This window comes from Ictalurus punctatus, chromosome 8 (genome assembly GCF_001660625.3).
Source record: "Ictalurus punctatus breed USDA103 chromosome 8, Coco_2.0, whole genome shotgun sequence".
NCBI classification, from domain to species: Eukaryota; Metazoa; Chordata; class Actinopteri; order Siluriformes; family Ictaluridae; genus Ictalurus; species Ictalurus punctatus.
Window position 1 is genome coordinate 8,460,592 of NC_030423.2, and position 21,922 is coordinate 8,482,513.

Genomic DNA, 21,922 nt, shown 5'->3' on the forward strand with positions numbered 1-21,922 from the left:
TTGGGCTGAATTTATTACTTTTCCTGATTGTTACATTTCAGGTTGGACCAGTGCCCATGCACCCCTTCCCCCCCAACACTAAGCATTGTGATTGGCTGCTGCAGGTCTATAATCACACCTTTCTTGCATGTTGAGGTAGCACCCTGCAATTTAAGAAGGGTCCCTACTCTCCCCTCTAAGTTTTCTCCTTTCCCTTTCTTGTCTAGGCTGCGGGTGAAGACAGACATCTCCGTTCTCTGTTTATAGGAAGAGTTTAGGCTGGAAGAGTGAAAGCAGATAAGCGGCTTTACTTTAGGCTGCAGGAAATCTGCAGCCAACTATTGACACCAACAGTCTGCAGCCTGCTAAGGATCACTCATCTCTGTTAAGAGCTTGTCTGCCAGCAGCGAGATGAAAGGAGTTGCTGCTGTTTGAGACACAGCAAAGATCTCCAAAACACTGACTTGATTTTCGGCTGTTTGTCAACAAATGCAACCTGGGGAACTTACGATGCCATATTTGTTGGTGCTGATAGCACTACTGCTAGCTTCCCTCTCTGAGCCTCTTTCCCTAGAACACCTCAGGCATCTAGACTGGCAGAGGGACATGCGGCCAGGCCAGCGATGTCCAGCAAAGTGCCAACGTGAGCAGTGCCCAGATGCCAGGCTGCTCCAGAGCTGCCTATGGGGTCAGGTCCGGGACCTGTGCGGGTGTTGTTGGGAATGTGGTAATGGAGAGGGTGAGCTTTGTGACCCTGAACCCAGGACTGGGTCCATGTTTTTTGGTCAGTGTGCCGAGGGACTCCGCTGTAAAGCCCCACGCAGGGACCCCACAATGAAGGCAGACCCCAAGCCTGTGTGTGTGTGCACCAAGCAGGAAATTTTGTGCGGAACAGATGGGAAGACCTATGAGAACTTATGCCAGCTACGAGCAGTGCAGCACAGGCTGGGTGAGCAGAAAAAGGTCATGGTAGCACATCATGGACCCTGCACAGCAAGTGAGTACATCTCTTTTATAAAGGTCAAAAAGGCCAAAAGTAAGAGTTTATTGTCAGTTCAAGTGCAATGGGTCAGATGTGGGTCGTCATTCAGCTTGCATGCGATTTTCAAGGTCTCTGTTAACTATAGCAAACTAAAGTAAATTTGTGATTGTAATAAAAGCTAAGTGGCTTTGTTATACCTTCTAATGTCTTATAGATGCTAATTAAGTTTTTCACAGCCAAGAATTGTGTGCCACATTCTTTTCTACTACTTTAACAACAGATACAATTGTCTATAAACTGTCACCGCATTGAAATAATGAATACATCAATTTAAATATATATTTTTTTATTTTAGACGCTCATCGTGTATCCTTCTTGTTTTTTTCCACACTCTCAGCTGCAGTCTTATAAATAATAGCAAAGCTGCAGTGTACATGCTGCCACTATATATTAATGGAGATACATAGACCATACAGTTACCCTAAACCCTCGAAACTTCCGACACTGCTCATTATAAATGTTAAAAGCTCATTGGTCTCAAATCTATGAAACTATATATAGTCTGCATAAGCAGCTGTTCAGTCCCTCATATTTCTCCTGCTCCACGTAATTCTTCCTTTATGGTGTCATTGATTTTTGGGAATTGATAGAGTGCTCGCTTAGCACAAAAGGGACCAGAGTCCATTTTTAATGCATGCCTGTGTTCATTTTTAATCCAACATTAACGACCAATTTTTGTCCTGTGTTAACTCTGTAGAGCCAGTCATCACCTATGCGCCGGGTGACATCATCGCTCTGGAAGGAAGCAACATCCTGCTTTCCTGTGAAGTTTCGTCATACCCAGTGGCCTCCATCCAGTGGAAGAAAGAGGGAGACAGTACTTTCCTTGCTTCTGAGGGTTCAAACAGAGCCATACAGGTATGTAGACACTTTTTATATATATTGCATTATATATAGTTTTTTATATATATATATATATATATATATATTGCATTATATATAGTGGCACTGTTCTATCCTTATAGACCTTTAAACAAAGAATGTATACTCACACAGCTTCACAGCTACAGATACAGATGGTGGGTTTGTTTGTGTGTAATTACAGGCGAATGGAGGCCCGCGGCGTTTTGAGCTCACTGCATGGCTCCAGATCCACAAGGTCGGCCCTGATGATGCAGGGGTGTACACATGTGCTGCCAGGAACACCTTCGGTGAAACGTCTGCCTCCGCAAGATTACACGTTATACACAGAGGTTTGTTTGATACACACACAGAAAGCCATTAACAAGTGATGTGAAAGGTCAACTGCCTGAGAAAACAGACATTTAAGGACTGGTCTTCCACACTCATAAACAATAAAACGATTGTCACTGAACTGATTAAAATTGTGAGAACACTGTTGCTAGGCAACTGGTAAAAATAAAGCAAAAGATTAGTTAAATAATGAATGAGGCTAGGGAGCACATGGCTGTTAGGTTTTTACTGTACAAATAATGCACAGGTGCACTGAGAGCAAAAAAAAACTTTCAGGAATATCAACAATTTCCTCAAATATGTTGGTAAATTACTAAGAACAGACTTTGTATGACTAAAAAGTTGGTACACTGTCATTTTAATTAGCATTGATTACAAACCAAACTTGGGTTCCAACATACTATTAAATGTCAACATGTACAAAATAATATAGGAAGGAATGCACGAAGCAGCACAATAATGTAGGATTTTTTATTTATTTACACAATAGTTTAATGTTGAAAGGAAGCACTCCACTTTAATTAGCCTTATACTTGTTGTTTTACAATAAAACTACATCTGTCTGAAAAAATAATGACAATATATGAACAATAATAAACTTTATTTACTTATTTATTTTCATGCATGCAATCAAGCTGTGAAAATTAAATGATTATTAATTAGGATTACGAGCTATTGTAATAATTAAAAAAAGTATTATAATCAAATGCACAAGAATAAAATAAAAGGTGAAGTACAAAAGTATTCTTACAAATATAAAATGAAATTAAATATAATTAAAGAAAATGAAAACAAACAACTTCAAAGAACTTGTTATGAAATTAAAATAAAATGAAACAATAACTAACAGCAATGCTCTAAAATAGGGGTGTCAGACCCGAAATAAAATTCTACCTCATTTAAGTCATCCAATTCATGCTCATTACTTATTTATGGACTGAATTTGGTGTGATAGAAGATGGAAAACATTCTCTTTAAGATTGTGGCCGCACAAGACCTGAGACAACATTGGATTACAGTCCTGATAGTCTGAAAGCATAATGCAAGAAGTAGCACACTTTGTCCTTTTTCCACAAATGTCAGTGACCTGTCATTTCCACTTTTTGTGGTCTGGACTGTGGTAGAAAAAGACGTGCATGAAAATCAACAATAGAAGCCAAATCGATTTTGAGCCCCAACTATCTGTACCCATCATCTCTGCCTGAGTAAAGGTGAACTTGGTTTTCCGAGAAATCCCACAGAATGGCAGATAGCTTTACACCAGTCACAGACTTTCTCTTGAAAGAACACAGTATTAGTGATGACAGGAGGTCGAGAGAGAACGGAGATGAGTGAGATTTGTATGATGGGGGGTGGAGGGATGTGTGTATTATGTGGCAGGCTTTTGGTGTGACTGTCTGGTTACTATCTCTTTCTCTGGGGGGTCTGCATCTCTACTATCCACCTCTTATCTGAGCCACAGGCAACCCCCCACCCCCCACCCCCTTCAAACTTGCAGTTTCCCGGAATGTCGCCACTGCAATGAACTCTGGGAACTCTTGGCAGTGGAGAAAGGTGACACAATGCAGTCCTGGCCCTACTGGCTGAGCTTTATAACACCCTGAGAGATGTTTGGGACAAAACAATAGTAGTATTGTTACAAAAAAATGAAATTATGAAAAATGTTTATAGAACCAAAATGAAAGGGTCAAACAGGAGATCCACGGAAATATATATATATATATATATATATATATATATATATATATATATATATATATATATATATATATATATATATTACTTGTGCTGAAACTGCTGGGCATAGAGTATTTTTTAAACTTGTGTGTTAGTCTGTTGGAAAAATTTACACTTAATTTTTTATTGCTTTTTATGACAACAGCTGTAATTCTTACTTACTCAAATTTTTCAGGGTTTCAAAGGGGCAGAGAGCTTCCTAAAAAAATAAATGAAGCTCACAGCACATCTATCAATGAAGCTGAGAGTGAAGATGATGAAGATTATGAGGGACAACCAAGTGGATATATGTATTTGTAAGATATAACATTTCCATCGATCAAAGTTCTAACCACATTTCAGGTCTGCATAGCATCATCACTTCTGTAAAATAGCTGATGTCTTATTTGAGAAATTACCTGTTATTTGAGCACTGTAAATAAACACTTATTGTATGTTTCTATATTCATTTAAAAAAAAACAAATTGATCAAGCTTATGTAAATGCTTTTTTGTTTTGACATCATGGTTAATATTTAGTTTAAGAGAAAAGAAAAAGTGTAAAAACGGATTTGTGACTTAGTTAATGATTTTTTTTGCAAAGTAATGCTTGTGGTATGCTAGCAGTTTTATTCACACAGCTTTCATCTCATTCTTCATGTCATCATACAGTATGATTTACTTCTGCTTGTGTTATTAAGTCCATCGGCTGTAAAAAGTCACTTGTGCTTTTGTGTGTGTGTACTTGCATGTGAGCTTGTATTTGTCTATACATCAACAACTCTATAAAAGCCGAAAAACACTATCTTGTTGTGCACTTACTCTGAACCCTCTCTTTTTGTACTAAGTAAACCATCACTGTCTCCATATTTGTCATCTCAAAGAGACCCACCAGCAGAGCAAGACACAAAAAAGCACTGAGGTTAAGTTGTTTGAAAGCTCTGGTATTAAGAGCCGTTTTACACTTAAGAAGTTGGTTTCACTAGGTTTTCTGTTTCCTTCTACCATATTGATTGATACTCAACTATCAATGCATAATAGAAAAGCACTCAGAACAAATGCAGGGTTATGGCCTTCCAGAGAGAGAGCAGACGAAGCTGTAGCTGAGCGCCATTATTGCCCCATAAAGTATCCCCAGGGACGGACACAGTCCTCTCATCAGCACACACCAAATACCCAATTAAAAAGGAAGACCTTTAAATTCTCCCCCTCTTTCCCAGGCAGAAATCAATCAGAATTCAATCTGTTTCAGTCGGGATCCTGACTGTGCAGGTGATCGCTCACTAGAGCTCAGATAGGTGACAACAGCAAAGGGGAGCCAGCAAAGCAGTCTGGTGTTAGCTTTCAACACTGCTGGCTCCTCGGCTGATGCGGCTGGCTGAGAGTGTGAGACATCCAGGGTGAGAAAGCAACACTGCCCTTCTTAAATGCTTATCTAAAGTTTCAGTGTGGCTTTTATTTTTAGATGCACGTGACAGGTGAGGGATTTTTTATGGCTGGCTGACAAAGTGCCCAGGTAAATGATCCGTCTTGAACTTTTAAAATAAATGGATAATTTAAAATAAGTGGTTCTCAGATTCATCTTCTGAAGAGGTTAATTGAAAATGAATCCCAGTCTAAAATAGAGTGCTCTTATTCTCCAATGGATGTGCGTTTAATGAATGGAGAGAGAGAGAGAGAGAGAGAGAGAGAGAGAGAGAGAGAGAGAGAGAGAGAGAGAGAGAGAAGAATGGAGTGTGTGTCTGTATGCTGATATATGTGTGTGTGAGAAAGAGAAAAAGGGAGAGGCAAAGGGGGATAGTGGATGGAGAAAAAACAGAGGGAAAGAGAGAATGCAATTAAAAGATGATTCATTCTCACTTTCGTGTAACAGTATCTGTGAATATTAGAACGGACACTCTTTCTCATGATAGTGTTTGGTTCAGTAAAGCTCTCCCCTGGCCCTCTTTCTCAAAGCCGGCTTAATGATTCCCTCTCCGATGAGAGTGTGAGCTGATGTTGGGATGGAAGGTGGAAGGCTAGCAGAACTCAGATCCCTTGGTCAGTAGCACCATGTGCCGGGGTCAGGCAGGGTCAAAGCTCATGGGCAGAAATCTGCTAATAATGGACAGCTCAGTAAAGTGCAGGGTTAAGTTACCCAATACCTAGCTTGACCCCTCTAGCTAGGGAAACTCTCAGGGAAAACAGTTATTCTAGTCTGTACAGTCTGAATTAACTTTACCCATACCAAACTTGGCTATTTGTGAAATAAAAACCTACATATTATCCAGTATTATGTGTCTAAAACAAAATGAGCTGCGTAGATCAGAATCAGGACTAGTAACCTATAACAGCACATGCCTGAAATCTCAGGAAGCCAACAGATATTGGCTCAAAATATCACAAAGGCACTTTTAGTGAACACGTCCAGATAGTCTAATGAAGACATTTTAAAACATACTAGTAAATGGATTCAGTGTGAATATAGATAAGCGAAAGCTACTCATGTTGCTATTGACTCTCATGTGTTCTGAATTTAGAAATGTTTCATTCAGTGCATGGAGCATTTCAAGAAGTTCATCATTGTTCCAACAAGCAGTATTAACACTTGATCACACATAATTCTCAGTGAAACCATTGAAATGCCACTTACACCGAAGTATTAAAAGAGAGAGAGAGAAATGTTAATGTTAACCTTAACTCAGTTTAGCTGTCTGTTTCTGATGACACAGATTGATATCTTTTATCAGACTGTAAAGGTCATTTTTTCTATTTAAAACAGTGGCATTTTTATGAATTCGGTTAAGTGCAAAGCCTGATGACGTGTGACACCCGGAAATGATTCATTTTTATGCTAGTGATGTTAGCAAAATAGTTCAAATTGCTATGTTTTTTTGTTTGTTTGTTTTTTAAAATAGATATGTTGCTGTTAAGAGATAGGACAATGAAGATAGTTAGTTTAGTTAGTTAGATCCAAATCGTATTTAAACTATTAGCTAGTTAACCTAACTAGTCGGCTAGTAAGGTTGCAGGAGGAACCTTTAGCGCTGTTAACTTGCATGGTCATGTACTCATATGTTTTTAATTGGAATAAAGTCTAAAGACATTTCAGTTAATTCTCAGACACTAAAATAATCAACTATTAATTGTGCCGTCATTTATTATTTTTCCTGGTTTAAACTGACACGTTCTTTTAAAGAGATAAGGCCGTTAGAGTGTAACTGTGGCACTGATTAACTAAGAGATAAATCCGTGATAAAAGCTGGATGTTTTATTCAAAGCGGAAGTGTGTGCGTTGGCCGTCAGGTGGCGCGTGTTGCTTTCGTAATCCCGTGCAGGCTACAGGAGCGCGCGCTCCTCCGGGACTTCCTGGCATTTAGATTGTGGATTCGGGGCGACCTCATTAAGCTGCCACTGACTGAAATATGTCTCTGTCTCGCGGTGTCGCCGAGTAATAAAGCCACCGAATTCTTTAGCACAGCTGCACGTTATTGCGCGCTCTCAGCTGGACGGGTTTTTTTTTTTGTTTCCTCTCCTCCGCCGGTACTAATTGACAAACGAGAGAATGAAAGGTTATTACTGTCCGCTCATCTGAGGTGCAAATGATTTTAGGCCGCTGAGTACGATGATGTAGTGTTTTGTTTACATACGCTTTAATAGCTAAACTCGTTGCTCAATTAAACTTTTAAAAGGAAGACAGTCGCATTAAAGCGTAGCCATGGGCGAATTTCTCACATTCACGCGCAGGGTTGGTTAATTATTGAATTAAAAGTTATTAGCATAACATTTTAAATACACGCTTTTTATAAGGGTGACATGGGTCTGGCATTAGGGTGGCGTAATTCAGTGTTATTTTATAACAACAACAACAACAATAATGCCATCCAGGGTGTATTCCCACCTTGCACCCAGTATTCCCAGGATAGGCTCCAGATCCATCAAAACTGAAAAAGAACGAATGAATTAGTATTAGTATGAATACTAATACTACCGACACCACCACAACCATCAATGATAATAACAATTCTATCCTGTTTGTATTCCTCATGCCCATGCCCAGTGTTCCCAGGATATGCTCCAGATACATCACAACCCTGCATAAAGTGCCTACTGAAAAATGAATGAGTGAATAATAGTATTAATACTAATAACACCATAACAACAATAACAATAATAATGATAGTCCTGGTTGTATTCCTGCCTCACGTGCACTGTTCCCAGGATAGGCTCTGTATTTACCACCATCCTAACCAGGAAAAAGTGGTTACTGAAAATGAATGGATGATTAATGAATAATTCAATTCAATTTCAATTCAATTTTATTTGTATAGCGCTTTTTACAATAGACATTGTCTCAAAGCAGCTTTACAGAAATAGCTTATATACAGAATAATAAAAGCAACAACAACAACAACAACAATCCACCACCACCACCACCACTACTACTACTACTACTACTACTACTACTACTACTAATAATAATAATAATAATAATAATAATAAAATACACTATTTATTACCAAATACATATTTGTAAAATCTAATGCTTATTAAAATATACATTAGGTGATTTAAATATACTTGGGTGATTTTTATTCTTTCTTTGTTTCTTTCAGCACATAAAAGAAGTTCTCTTGTCTTGTGTACAAATAGCCCATCAAACTTCCATTTGCAGCATTGTATCGTTTAAGAATGAGAACTCCTGTAGTCCTCTCCCTGGAGAGAGAATCTTTCACTTAGCCTTTCTTGTGAAGGGCAGGATTTGATTACCAAGCTGATGCAGGTATTTCTGAGTCCTGTTCATGCGCTTCATACACACAATGCTCGTGGCAGCTCAGACATCATTTACACTAATTTGTCTCCTACCCACTTCCATACCAGCACAAGCATCTCTGCAACACCGAATTTTCTAGGAATCTTTTCTTTGTTAATGCCTGGGTGGAACACTCAATAAAGAGGAATTCTTAAACAGTTCCCTGCATCTAATTTTATATCTGACTTCAATCAAATCGAATTCTTACTCACAGTGTGCACATTTTTGCAGTATTTTTAGTTAAGAGAAAGTTTTCCAGATAAGATTTTATTTATTTATATATATATATATATATATATATATATATATATATATATATATATATATATATATATATTTTTTTTTTTTTTTTTAGTTTTTTTTTTAGTTTTCTAGTTTTCACAACATTTACCCAGGTGGGACTTTTGCCATTTATTTTACAGACTATTAAAAAAAAAAAATTTGCATTTGCTTTTCTTTACTAAAGTGACTGACAGGTACATTGATCTCCTTAGAGGAACCTGGAGATGATGAAATGTGGGTGTGTTTTGTTGTTTATTGTGTTTGTCTGATCCAAGCCAGCAGATGCTGCTGCTGCTGCCAGACCCTTGAGCAGTGCTAGAGGTAGAGGCGGTATGGTGACCATGGTGATGAGAACGGGATGCTGCAGCCTTTGATATCTCGCTGTCACTGCAGGAAGATTCAAAGGTGGAGGAGGAGGAGTAGGTGTGACAGTCACACCTGCAGCTGCTGTCAGTGACATAATGAAGCAATGGTCCAGTCTGACAGAAATCCTTTGGGCATTTGGCCTGTTAGTTTCACCATTTGATTAAGCTCCTTTCTTCTGAAGTGAACCTTTCTTTTAGAGCTATTTGGTGTGTGCCCCCCCCCCCCCATTTGCTTTACTGTTCATTAGCTGTTTCATTAGCTTTACTTTACTTTTTATTTTAAGTTATATTATGCTATTTCCACTCATATTTGGTATCAAGGTGGCTATGCATCCTCACCCTTCAGCTTTACGCTTCCCTTGCATCATCTCCAGTTTCTAGAGATGATTTTGCCTGATGGCACACTTTCATCTGCTTCTTTCAGAGAAAGCCATCTCTTAGTGTATGCTTGGATTGAATTCAGCTCAGGAGTGACAACAGCATGCTGACAAGATGAATCGAATCGGGAAATGACTGCAGGTGATAAGGCTGAGGTTATAGATACACATGCTGCGCTGCCTCTGGCTTCAAGATGCTGCACTCAGTGCAGGGTAAAGTGATAAATGGGCTGTTTAAGTGTTATCTTTGGGTGAAATAAGACTTTCAGTTAAAACTCTGACCCGTTCTTAAGCACTACTGATTGTTTGTCATGCAGCAAGGGAAATTAAGTTGCATAATTCAAACAGTAATCATTGTTTTCATCCATTTTTTTTTTAATGATCTCCAGTTCTCATTTGCAAACAATTAACACCAGGCTGATTGCCGCCATACACATTTGGGTTTCCATAGCTCAGCGGTCGCCTCTTCACCAGCTGTCATATTTCCACGACTTAATAACAGCAGGTAGCATTGGTGGGAGCCTGTGGGTTGTAAGGCATAAAGGTGAATATGTTCTGATCTCACCATAACAGGACCTGGAGGGGACATCAGAGCTTTACAAATGTTGCCACTGATAGCATGCTGGTAGCAGTTAACAGACAATTTGAAAATGTGCCTCGAGACACAACGCAACAATGGACATGTCTCTGTTTAAGACCTGGTTTCAGGGCATGATGTGTAAACAGCAGGTTTATGGGACCTTAGAGCACTTTGCGACAGCCTCCTGCAACACTTTTCATGACAATGACATCATAACATATCATGTCTGTGAGTGAGCAAGGACAAGACAAAGAGAGAAAGAACAATTCGCAAGCCCAAGTGTCATCTTTACAAGAGAAAAGTGATCTAACAGAGGGAGCACAGGGGTTAGAGGGGGAAGCAAGACTCAATGTGATTATCATAGGAAAAAAGAAGGGAAGACAATGGACGTTTAATGCACAAATGCAGGAAAAAGTGATATTTTATTACAGCAAAAAGGCTTTCAAAAATTACAGGAAAAAGCAGGAAAATGTGTCTGCTATGGATGGCACTAAAACCCAGTTTAACAGGGTCATAATTCACTTAGGCCTGATGTGTCCCGTCATTCACACGCTCAAATGTGATGCCCCGAGCCCTCACTCCATTCTCAGAAAGTACACTTTTGACAAAAAAGCACTTTGTTGCTATTACTGTGGTGTTTCAAAGAGGAGTAAGAGCAAAAAATTGGCGCTTCAAATTTCATTTTTTGATGTCCCATTCAATTGATTAGCTTATACAGTGAAAAACGACCATGTTTCCTTTCAGAGATGGCAGGGCCTTTTGTTACATGTACTATGCAATGCAACATAATTAGATAACTGAGGCTACATTAAAGATGATTTATGCCAAAGATTATATCCATGGAGATCACTCTCTCCCAATGTAATCTCATATATCTGTGAGGAAAATATGAGATGTCTGCCATGCAGACTTCAAGCAAAACTTTTATAACTTCATAAAAGAAACATTAATTATTTGGATGGCATCATTTTACTATATTAATTGATATTTGGCAATATCTGAAAAACCGTTTCTTAACCATTAAAACATTTATTTTTAAAATAAATAAATATGCTGCAAAAGTCTACAATAAATAATGAGTTTCTGCATTGCTAAAATTAAACAATAAACAATACAATTATTGTTTTTAAATGCAAAATAAAGTAAAACATATCCATCCGTCCATCCATTTTCTATATCGCTTATCCTAAAGGGTCGTGGGGAACCTGGAGCCTATCCCAGGAATCATGGGGCACAAGGCAGGGTATACCCAGGGACGGGATGCCAATCCATCGCAGGGCACAATCACATACACATTCACACATACATTCACTACAGACATTTTGGACATGCCAATCAGCCTACTATGCATGTCTTTGGACTAGGGGAGGAAACTGGAGTACCTGGAGGAAACCCCCACACCATGGGGAGAACATGCAAACTCCACACATACAAGGCCGTGGCGGGAATCGAACCTGGAGGTGTGAGGTATTTCTTTTAAATAAGCACTATGCATTATTTAAAATGCTATAATTAGTATAATTTGTAATAAAGGTAAAACATTGTTAAATTAGTCACATAAGTTTTTAAATAAAACCTCTAACTTGAATATTAAACTAGATGGCAGTAATCAGAGAGTGACTACTAAAAGTGTTTTATATTTACACATCATTGCTGATCAGGCAACATTCAGAAAACAAACAAACCATTCCCATGTAAAAACCATAGACACTAGCATTTTATGTCTTCACGTGCAGTTTTGTGACACGCTCAATAATAGTTGACACAGTGTCAGGATAAGTGTGTATTGCTCAGTGGCCCGGCTTAACGTTAGCGTTAGCATGCACCCTGCGGTGCTTGAACACAGATCACCCGAGCGAAGCGGGAGGATCATTAACCTTAATTACCCCTCTAATCCACTCCCGGCTTTGCAGAGTAAACAGCCAGGCCCATTAGGCTGGATGACTGTCAGCCTGCAGGGCCCCATGACTCCTCTGGCATTGAGCTCTGCCTTTAGGGGATATAGGTCTTTTTAAGAGCTCCATTCAACCCCCCAGATTCTCTCTCTTTCTTTCTCTCTCTCTCTCTCTCTCTCTCTCTCTCTCTCTCTCTCTCTCTCTCTCTCTCTCTCTCTCTGTGTGTTTTCAGTAGTAACACCTCCCTCTCCTTTCTCCCGCACTTACTGATATAAGACATGAGGAGGGCTGACACACTCACTGGCATCCCTGATGCTTTTGTTTGTTGTCTTTCTCCCCCTCTTTTATGTACCCAGATGGTTCATTTTGAAAAAGCTGGCTACTGATTCCACCCCTACGCACTTATTTGGGGTGCTTTTTGTTACTTCTGCCCTGCAGGCATCCCTGCTCATTCTCGCTCAGTTGCCCTCCCCCTTTTTTCCTTTGCTCCCATATTTGAAACAATGTTCCTTAAGGAAAAACAGCTTCCAGTAGCTGTTTTTGCACCTTCAGCACTTTTCCCTATTTGCATTTTGGATCTGTTTTGAGATCTGATGGTATCAATAGCTGATTTGATTAGTATCATAAACAAATATGTTGCACATAATTTTTTTTTTAGACATTAAGCAAATACCTTGTAGGACACTATCAGTATCTTACAGTCTTAGAGTCCAGTCATTTAAGTCTCTTATAAATGACAAGGAAGAAGAAGATAGTGGCAGGCATGTAGCAGCAATGATGTATGGTTTCTCTCAGCTTCAGTGGTGTTAATCAAAGCATACATCCGAGGGTCTTACTGTATATGCAAATAACCTACGTTCATTTGGTCTCTGGTTCAAAACATTCCGTTGTTTCCCTTCAATTTCCTTCAGGTCTCCCCTCCTTGTATTTCCATCTAAACCCGTTTGTATGTACAGAAAGTGCCATGTTTGGCAACATTTGCCTTAAGTATGAAAAAAGGGAGCAATAATGCCAGTGGTGAAATGTTGATTTTCACTGGATATAGTCCAAGGCCATTTGTCTTGACTCTGGCAAAACTCCAGAATGTTATTAAAGTTTTCCTTTCCTGTGCTCTCTCTGGAGTGAAATGTGGGCACTGAACCAAAGTCAGGCTAAGCAAAGATACGAGACATTTTGGGGCCTGTGCTGCGGTTTAATTCTCATGTTGTTGCTGACAGAGTTTAAGTATCTGGCTCACAGATATCTAGCAGCTTAGACCCAAGGAACACTTTGGAGATGTCCAGATATTATAAGGTCTTAGGTGATCAATTGAGCATAAATTTATTCATGATTACTACTTTAAACATATTTTATTTTGCAGGGAGTCATGGATATATCAAAGGATTACTGAAAATTAAGTGTGGGTTAATTTCTATAGGAGAAATAGCGAGAGCTAAATAAATGTTTCACGGCTTTATCTAAACTAGAAGGACCAAGAGTGAAAAGCATTGTCTAGGAAATAAACCTTTCCTTTCATAATGAATACTTGCAGAGGATTCTCCAGGCATTGTTCATTGTTTTCCTCTAAATTTAGACTCAGAGAAAATCAAATTCATCAAACCGTGTGCATATTGAATTTTGAATAATGGGGAATATGAAAATAGATTTGCCACTGGCCATGTAATTCCACAACAATATTCTCTTCTGACTTTGTGAAACTGTGCAAGAGTCCTTAGAGGAATGAAGGACTAATGTAAAAACCAAATAACGTGTAATCGCTGTGATCTTTCACCAAGCTAACTCAAATGTTACAGTGGGACTGTCCCAAAATCCTTTGCTATATTTATCCTATGAGCACAACACAAGCTGAACTGTTTTCATCTCTCTCCAGGTCATCTGTCCCTCTTGATCTTTAAGAGTAGTCCCTGCTAACCCAACTTCCCAGATGAGAAGCTTTGCTCCCCGTGGCACCATCGGTCGCACTAAAAGCGGTCTGGCCTCTTTGAACAACCGGGAAACATTAGCCCTCACCGCTACTGCCTGGGCCAGCCTCTAATGGATCGCTCTCATTTCATCAACCCACTGACATTTAATGAATATATATTTTATCTCTGCTAGGCTCCGTTATCGGAATGCCCAATATGTTCCGAGAAAGAGTCACCCTGGGAGTGTTTGGGCTGGACCAGAAGATCCTCCGGCATGGCACCTGCACACCAATCTCAGGCCTCCCCTCCCCTTCCCCGCCTTCCTCATGTCCGCCTCTCCTCCTCCTCCTGGCCTTCAATATCACATGTAGATTAATAATTCATGGGCAGTTATTAGGGCTGGTTCAATAGGAGCTGTGCTGATGGAGGGCTGTGCAGAGTGAGCGTGCCCGCAGGGAGGGAGAGTGTTGTTGTGTCAGCCCCCATCTGCCAGAATGCAATAAGGAGAACAATGGAGGCCTTGATTCCCACCAGCAGGCCTATAATCTTTAAATGGCTATTAGCAGAAGAGTGCAACCAGTCAATAACCGACAAAATCCTTTTAAAAGCTTCTCTCTCTCTCTCTCTCTCTCTCTCTCTCTCTCTCTCTCTCTCTCTCTCTCTCGCTCTCTCTCTCTCTGTAAATCTCCATGCCACAATCACAATTGTCTCTCACTAGCAATCTCTCTGACTGCGGATAGAGACAGTTTGATAGAGAGTTGCTGAGTTGCAAGTATTTGATTGACACCAAATGCAATCTAGTACATTACAGGCTATTCTTTACAAATATGAATCTGTCATGTTTATCCACCTGTAAAAACAAGGAGACATTAGAAACAATACTAGCGCTCTCCAGTAGGCCCGATCTCCCCATCCTTTCCATGGAAAACTACCCTGCCTGAGATGTTTACTCCATTTCATTAAACAGTGAGTCGGGAAATGAATTGAATCACATTACAGTCCCACAATATGATAAATCCCTGTCTCGTATTTATTATGGCCCTGAAATAAGAGCACAGCAGCATGCGAGCATTAGAAGAAGCATATGTAAGGACATAACTGTGACAGCTCTGATTTGCCTTCTCAGGTTTGAGTGAAGGCAGGGAGTCGATCGTCTACCAGAGGATATTATTGAAGAGGCTTATCGTGACTGTAATGTATGAAGCATAAAAACAGGTTTCACTGGGAATGTGGTTCTTCTCGAAAAATGAAAACTTTCATGCAAAACCTCTACGGACTGTAGACACTTAATTGCCGGTATATTAAAAGTGATCATTAGAAAACCACAATAATGCTTACCAGGATGGTAGTGCACTAATATCATAAACCACACTATATCAATGTGAATATTAGTACATAAAATTAATGGCCATTTAGTAAATGGGAAGGAAGATCCTCGAACAGGAATGCGCTTTTGAGATGCCTAAAGTTTTCTACAGTTAACTATTGCAGTGGGAAAGATCATTTAAAACAATCAAATCAGAGTGTCATATTTAAAATGCATGGACCATCCTGCTAAAACCCAGGAGAATACTGTCGCTTAACATTCTCAGGAGAGGAATAACAGCACTTGAGTGCAGAACAGCCAGATTATGTCAGAGACAGGCCTTGCTACAGCATTAAAATATTGGGCATCTTGCTTTTACCCAGCATGCCTTCTCAACACCTCAGGCAAGACTGTAACCTGATCACATGACCACAACCTGCTGGGTCATAGGTCAATCAAGATGCATCGTTGGTGAGACACGTGCGTCATTCTGAGAAACAAAGCTTTCATAGAGCTATAAAAGCTATTTACCTAAGATAGTAATTTTTTTCCTTACTCCAAATATTTCTGTCTTGCACTCTCTCTCTTTCTCTCTCTTTCCATCCATCCCTCCCCCAACAACTGTAGTGTAATCCATCTTCATTGTCCACATGCGCTGTGTTGTGACAGCAAGGATGCTGGGAGAGTCTGGAGGAAGGAAAACAGGTACCTAAAACAGACACATGAAGACAACCAATCGCAGCACATCACATACCAAAATGTCAGCGAATGAATCATATAATTATAATCATATAAGAGAAATATACAAGGCAGCCACAGGGGAGCCAGTCTCAATCAAGGAGAACAAACGTCCTTTTTAAATAAATCCTTTTTGAAGAGCAGAGATATTAGAATTCAGACCAGTCAAACCAGTGTTACTTTGAGTGCGTAGTGTTTATTGCTTCTGCTGCTATTCAGTGGAAGTCTGCTCAAGTTATCCACAGACAGTGAGTGTTACATCTTGTCTGCGCACAATGCTGTCTTCATGCTGTTATCAGTGACGTGCTGTCAGTGGCCATACAGACACTGTTCCTCACAACACAGCTAGTGACTTCCTTTTCCCATTCACTCGGCTTGAGCTACAGGCAATCCCATGAGGCTTTGCATCTATCATCGAGATAGAATGGAGGTAGAAGGCGATGTCATCAGGAAATCTGCAGACTAAACAAAGTACTTTTGTCTCTGCAATCCTGAGTCTCATCACTCCGCTCATTATTAACACATGCCAAACGAGAGACAGAAACGATTACTACGTGGCTTTTGTAGCGCAATGGAAATCAAGCAGTAAAACACAACATCCTGCTTATTTACATTAAAAAACGGGATCGTGAGCAAACATGGAGTCATCCAGTCGTTCCGACAGGAAAAGTATTCTCGTGTGGTTCACTGAGCCTTTTAGAAACTTCCGGAAACTCACAAGCAATCAGAAATATTTTAAAGAGCTGTCAAGCTCTGGCCAACACCACTATGAAGGTCTCTTAGGGTGACTCTGTTGCATATAGATATCTAAGTTTAAGTATTGTTCTTCCTGCCTGTGAGCTGAGGGAAACAAGTCACTTCCAGACAGATATGTAAGCAGTTTGGGTAAGGTAGAGAGTTCAAAATACCCCAGAGATCCTGAAGACTTTTGCATGCGTTTGAGAGTTAAGGCTTAAGAAAACATATGCACAATGCTGTGTAGCCACCCAAACAGTCATCTATCATCTTCTTTAGTGTAGCTTGAGGATTGAGGATGTTCAGAATGGTATGCATACAGGAAACACATGAGTACATACTTCTGTGTAAGAGCGAATACTTAATGAAGATTAATTGTGCTGTACGAGATACACATTTTCTTTGTTAGAAAACATAATTTGTCAAAAGAATGCAATCATGTCGTGACATCCTTCTATTCCTTGCACACTGCCGATCCAGTTTAGGGAAAGGTATCCCAAAAGTATCACTATGATTTTCTATAAAATGAAATAAAATTAATACAATATAAGAAATATTAAAATATATGAATAATAGGTACGATCATTGAGGTAAACAAGTAAGTAATAAAGCACAATGTGGCCTATGTTATAGGAAGATAATCCATGACGGTTAACACCCAAAAGTTTATAAGTGTTTTATTCCACGTACACCGCATTGAATTGCCAATGATTATAATATTTAATTAATTAATGAACAACACACGGTGCCTATTAACTATTTATAATTACATGTTAGTTTCTGCTGCAATTTGCTATCATGGATTGGTTGGAGATGGATACCAGTATTTTATTTAAAGAGATACACGTGAACAATGACTAGGACTATGTAACATAGACATACAAACATAAACAAGACAAGCATGAAATATACATGATCGTGGCATGGCTACAACAACATATAACGACTCTACTCACAACAGACGCTAGACAAAGGCTGCATCCGAAATCGCATACTACCCTACTACATAGTAGGCAAAAAGCAGTATCCAGAGGGGCAGTATGTCCGAATTCTCGATAGGCGAGAAACTGTAGGCAACAAGTACCCAGATGGCATGCTGCTTCCGGCGAGATTTTGCAGTGTGCAACCGATGGACACTATGCGAGTCAAACAATCCCATAATGCAACGGGACTGGTGTGGACGAGCTCAGAAAAAAACTGCGGAAGACAGCATGTCGCCTCTTTTTAAGTATTTAACCTTGGTTAAACATGACTTGATAAAAATTAACTAAATAAATTGTTAACTTGTTAAGGGATTAAACAAGAAAACAGTTGTCACAGCATTTGAAACCTTTTTTGTGATCTCCATCATGTCTTAGCCGGACAAGCTAACGGCAAAGAATTTACCTCAGCCTGTTAACCCCACCCACATTACATTATTAATTCAGTTAACTTTGCCGATGTGCATTTTGCCATTAGTGCAGTTGCTTTAATCTGGTGGTCCCTTTAAAATTTTTGTGTTTATGATGGTCAAAGGTCACATGACACTGCCAACAAGGCGGATGTAGTATGTTCAGGATTGTAGTCATAATACACACACATACTGATTAGTACATACTGTTTCAATGGCCGTGCAGTAGTTACTGCATCGAATTCAGTATGTACTGTCACAGTACGGGATTTCATACACAGCCAAAGAGTGCTATACAAATGTGACTTTGTGAGATGCATTGGCTGATGGGAATTGTAGTCCTGCATCGTTATTCAGTTCAACCATGACACTTAAATTATTGAAGCTATAATCAAGTGTTCCCTTACCAGAATCTGTTTCACTTTCTCTTCACAAAAACAAACAAACAAACAAACAAACAAACAAACAAACAAAAAAAATCTTGTTAGCTTACTGAGAAACTGGAGGGTACAAACCTTATTGACTGTTACTAAGCACTGGCATTGGAAACACAGGTTATCTTGCAAAACACTAGAAATTAATTTTCAGTATCACACGTGTAAGTATTCTGTTAATCATAACTTACATGTAACATCAATCTTGCATCAGTAGAAAAACAAACAGAGAGAAGATGTGCCATGATTACCTTGTGTTGATTTAAACTTGCAAAAGTCATTCATCTTCAGCTCAGAGTCTCAACCCCATCATGATCTGACAGCAGCTTCTGACACTCAAAATATGGACAGACAAAATATGCTTTCGTCTGGAAAAAAAAAGGCTGAATATGAAAAAATGATATAATGCTATGAAAGGTTTCCAGATCATGACAAAGATAAATGAGGTTTATGGTGAAAGCCATGCATCAAAAAGCACTGACAGTATAGAGAATGTTTTACTCGCCTGGTTATAGTCCTTATTACTAATATGAAGTTTAATACTTCATCTCAGCTCCGTTTAGATTCTGGAAAAAATGGTGCTAGTTAAAGAAAACTGAGCATTTCTTGCACTGATGATGGAGGGAGGAAAACAATTTTGGTTACATTTCAAAATTACAGTACTACTCTAGTAAAAGTAGAACGGTAGGACTGACAAATAAGGTATGCTATACTTAAGCTGATATATAACTTTCTGTAATCCCTATTTTTTGACAATGTTTGTTTATTTAACAGCAGCTTTTAGCAGAACCCCATAACAGATTTTTCATTTCAAGTTCAAGTTTCCTCAGGGGCATGAACCCCTATCAGTGTGCTAAGAGGAGCTGTATCAGCTTGCCTGACAATTACATTTTAAGAGATTAATCATCTCAGTGACAAATAATGGTATAAAGCAGGCATGTGGTGGTTGGGAAGCACTGTTCGGTTGGTGATGGATGGTTGGAAGATGAGTAGCAGACTGAGGCGCCATCATTTATTATAAAGAGCTTTGACAGTGAAAAGAGTTAAGCATGGGAGTTAAGTACGTGTTGTGAATGTGTCAATCACACTGAGAAGGACTTGTACACACTGACAATGGAAGAATCGTTTATGACCCTGAAAGAGAGAAACGTGATCCTCTGTTAACAATGAAAAGATAAAGAGTCAGGTAATCCCATGCAACCTACATCTACTGTACATGGTGTTATGTTGCAGTGTATAGTCTACACATAATCTACACGCACAAACAACTGAAAGTAGATAACTTAAAATGTATAGTCAGATATGATGATCAAAAAGGGGTTCAGACGTGCATTTTGTAGTGTGCGTGATTAAAGCAACACCGGCTCGGTAAACCCCGTCTTTCTCAAACTTGATTTCCTCCAGCATCCCCATGCCCTCAGGCATATGCAGCGTTTGGGCTCTGGGATGATGCAGTGCACTTTATCATTCTTATGAGCGGGAGTAAGACAGCAGCACTGCAGCCGCTCTCCGTACCAGCCTTTAATTCATCATCCTTTATGGAGAGTAATGGCTGTGGGCTGACACCAGGGAACTGGATAGCAAGCAGGACGCTGGAGCCACTAGCATACAGCGTGAGCAGGAATACAGTGAAGAGAGGCTTCTTCAACTAAAACAGCATGTGAAATAACAAATCTGCAGATGTTGTATTTAGATAAAAGTTTTAACAAATGGCCTGTACTTTTTCAGGGAGCTGTTAATGAGACACTTAGGAACCAATTCAACATTAATGGGCAAGAACATTGGCTTATTTTACATAGATCAAATGTTTGATGACCCTAAGAGGTCAAAAGTCATATATAAGTCATAGCATACACTAAAGTTTTTTTTACCCTCCTCCTATCCTTAAACGCTATTAAAACAGTGAGTTTAAATAATAGATGGGAGGTAATACATATGGATGCAGATATTTTCTTTAACAGTATTGAGATATTGTAACACACACTATATATCCACCTCATCTTAAAATTCTTGCATCGCAAAAATGTTCTCAAGAGTCAGTTTATAAGTTAAATGCATTCTGAGAATTTCCTACAAAATGAACAGGTAAACATAATGTATAAGAACTCTTCCTAAAAACCATGAGCACAATCCTTAAAATCCCATTAAATCTCCCATTGCCCACTGGATTATGTTTAACTTTTTTTATTCTTTTGATTTTTGCTTTAACTTAATTGGATTGACCTGAATGTCAGTCACAGCTTTTGGGTTAAAACCTTTTTTACTATTATTGATTCTTCTTGACTTTTTTTGGAGCCTGCTCTTTCCTGAAAATTGTTGGAATATTATTATCAAGTCACTATGATTAAATGAGAGTGAGATGTAGAAAATGCCATCTGTTGCTTTGGTCTTTGGCCTGGAACCCCAACCATGCCCCCCCTCATCCTGTCACTTAAGCAAACAGATCTGACCCTCTCTCCCTTCTCTCCTTCTGGCACTTTCCGCTTCTTCAAAGTTCGGCAAATCGATCGTAACTTTGACGCCTTGACTCTGGCTAGGGGCCAGAAATGATAAGCGCTCATGGGGGACGTGAGAGCTAAGTGCTAAATCAATGGTTCCCCGTCTCTGATGTGGATAGCATTACTGAGAGGAGCCAGTGACCAGAGGTGGAGATGATGATCCTCTGGGGGCGTCTTTAAAATACACACTGGATACCCCATTTTGGGGCAATCATCCACATGATCAATCATGTCTTTCTTTTTTCAGGAAAACTTCTGTTCTTTCACCCACCGGTAACACTTTCTTTAACGGTCTAGTTATTTAACAGGTACGATGTGGTGGCTAAAAATTAAGTAGCAAGACAATTTAACTAAAGGCCACTAGAACACTGTACAAGTTTTATGTATTAAATGGGTGTGTGTGGTACACTAGTATAAAAAAAAGCTTCTTCATTAGTTCTTTAAGGGTTCATTGAAAAATTGATTGTTTTTAGGTTCCCAAAAAGGAAACTTACTCTCATATGGTATGGAGAACCTTTCAAAGTTCCCACAGAGGGACAACTGGAGAGCCTTTAAGGGTTCTACATTTTTCAAGCATCAAAGAACTTGGTAAATATTTTCAGGTAAAAACATATTAAGACAATTCAACAAAATTTTGCTGAAATTTATAACAGAATCTCAGTATTCAAACATATTGCCATTTTAAGACTTCTAAGT

General features: G+C 39.2%; 2 protein-coding genes across 2 annotated transcripts in view; one reads left to right on the forward strand and one right to left on the reverse strand.

Moving 5' to 3' along the window:
- Nucleotides 1-21,922, reverse strand: part of tubb4b (tubulin, beta 4B class IVb) — a 139,595-nt gene that overhangs the window by 42,980 nt on the left and 74,693 nt on the right. The gene's annotated exons all lie outside the window — the stretch shown is intronic.
- On the forward strand, nucleotides 241-4,666 carry kazald2 (Kazal-type serine peptidase inhibitor domain 2). Its single transcript, XM_017473706.3, has 4 exons — nucleotides 241-976; nucleotides 1,719-1,879; nucleotides 2,067-2,214; nucleotides 4,128-4,666. Exons 1-4 carry the CDS (start codon nucleotides 469-471, stop codon nucleotides 4,250-4,252), a joined length of 942 nt encoding a protein of 313 aa, XP_017329195.1. The 5' UTR covers nucleotides 241-468; the 3' UTR covers nucleotides 4,253-4,666.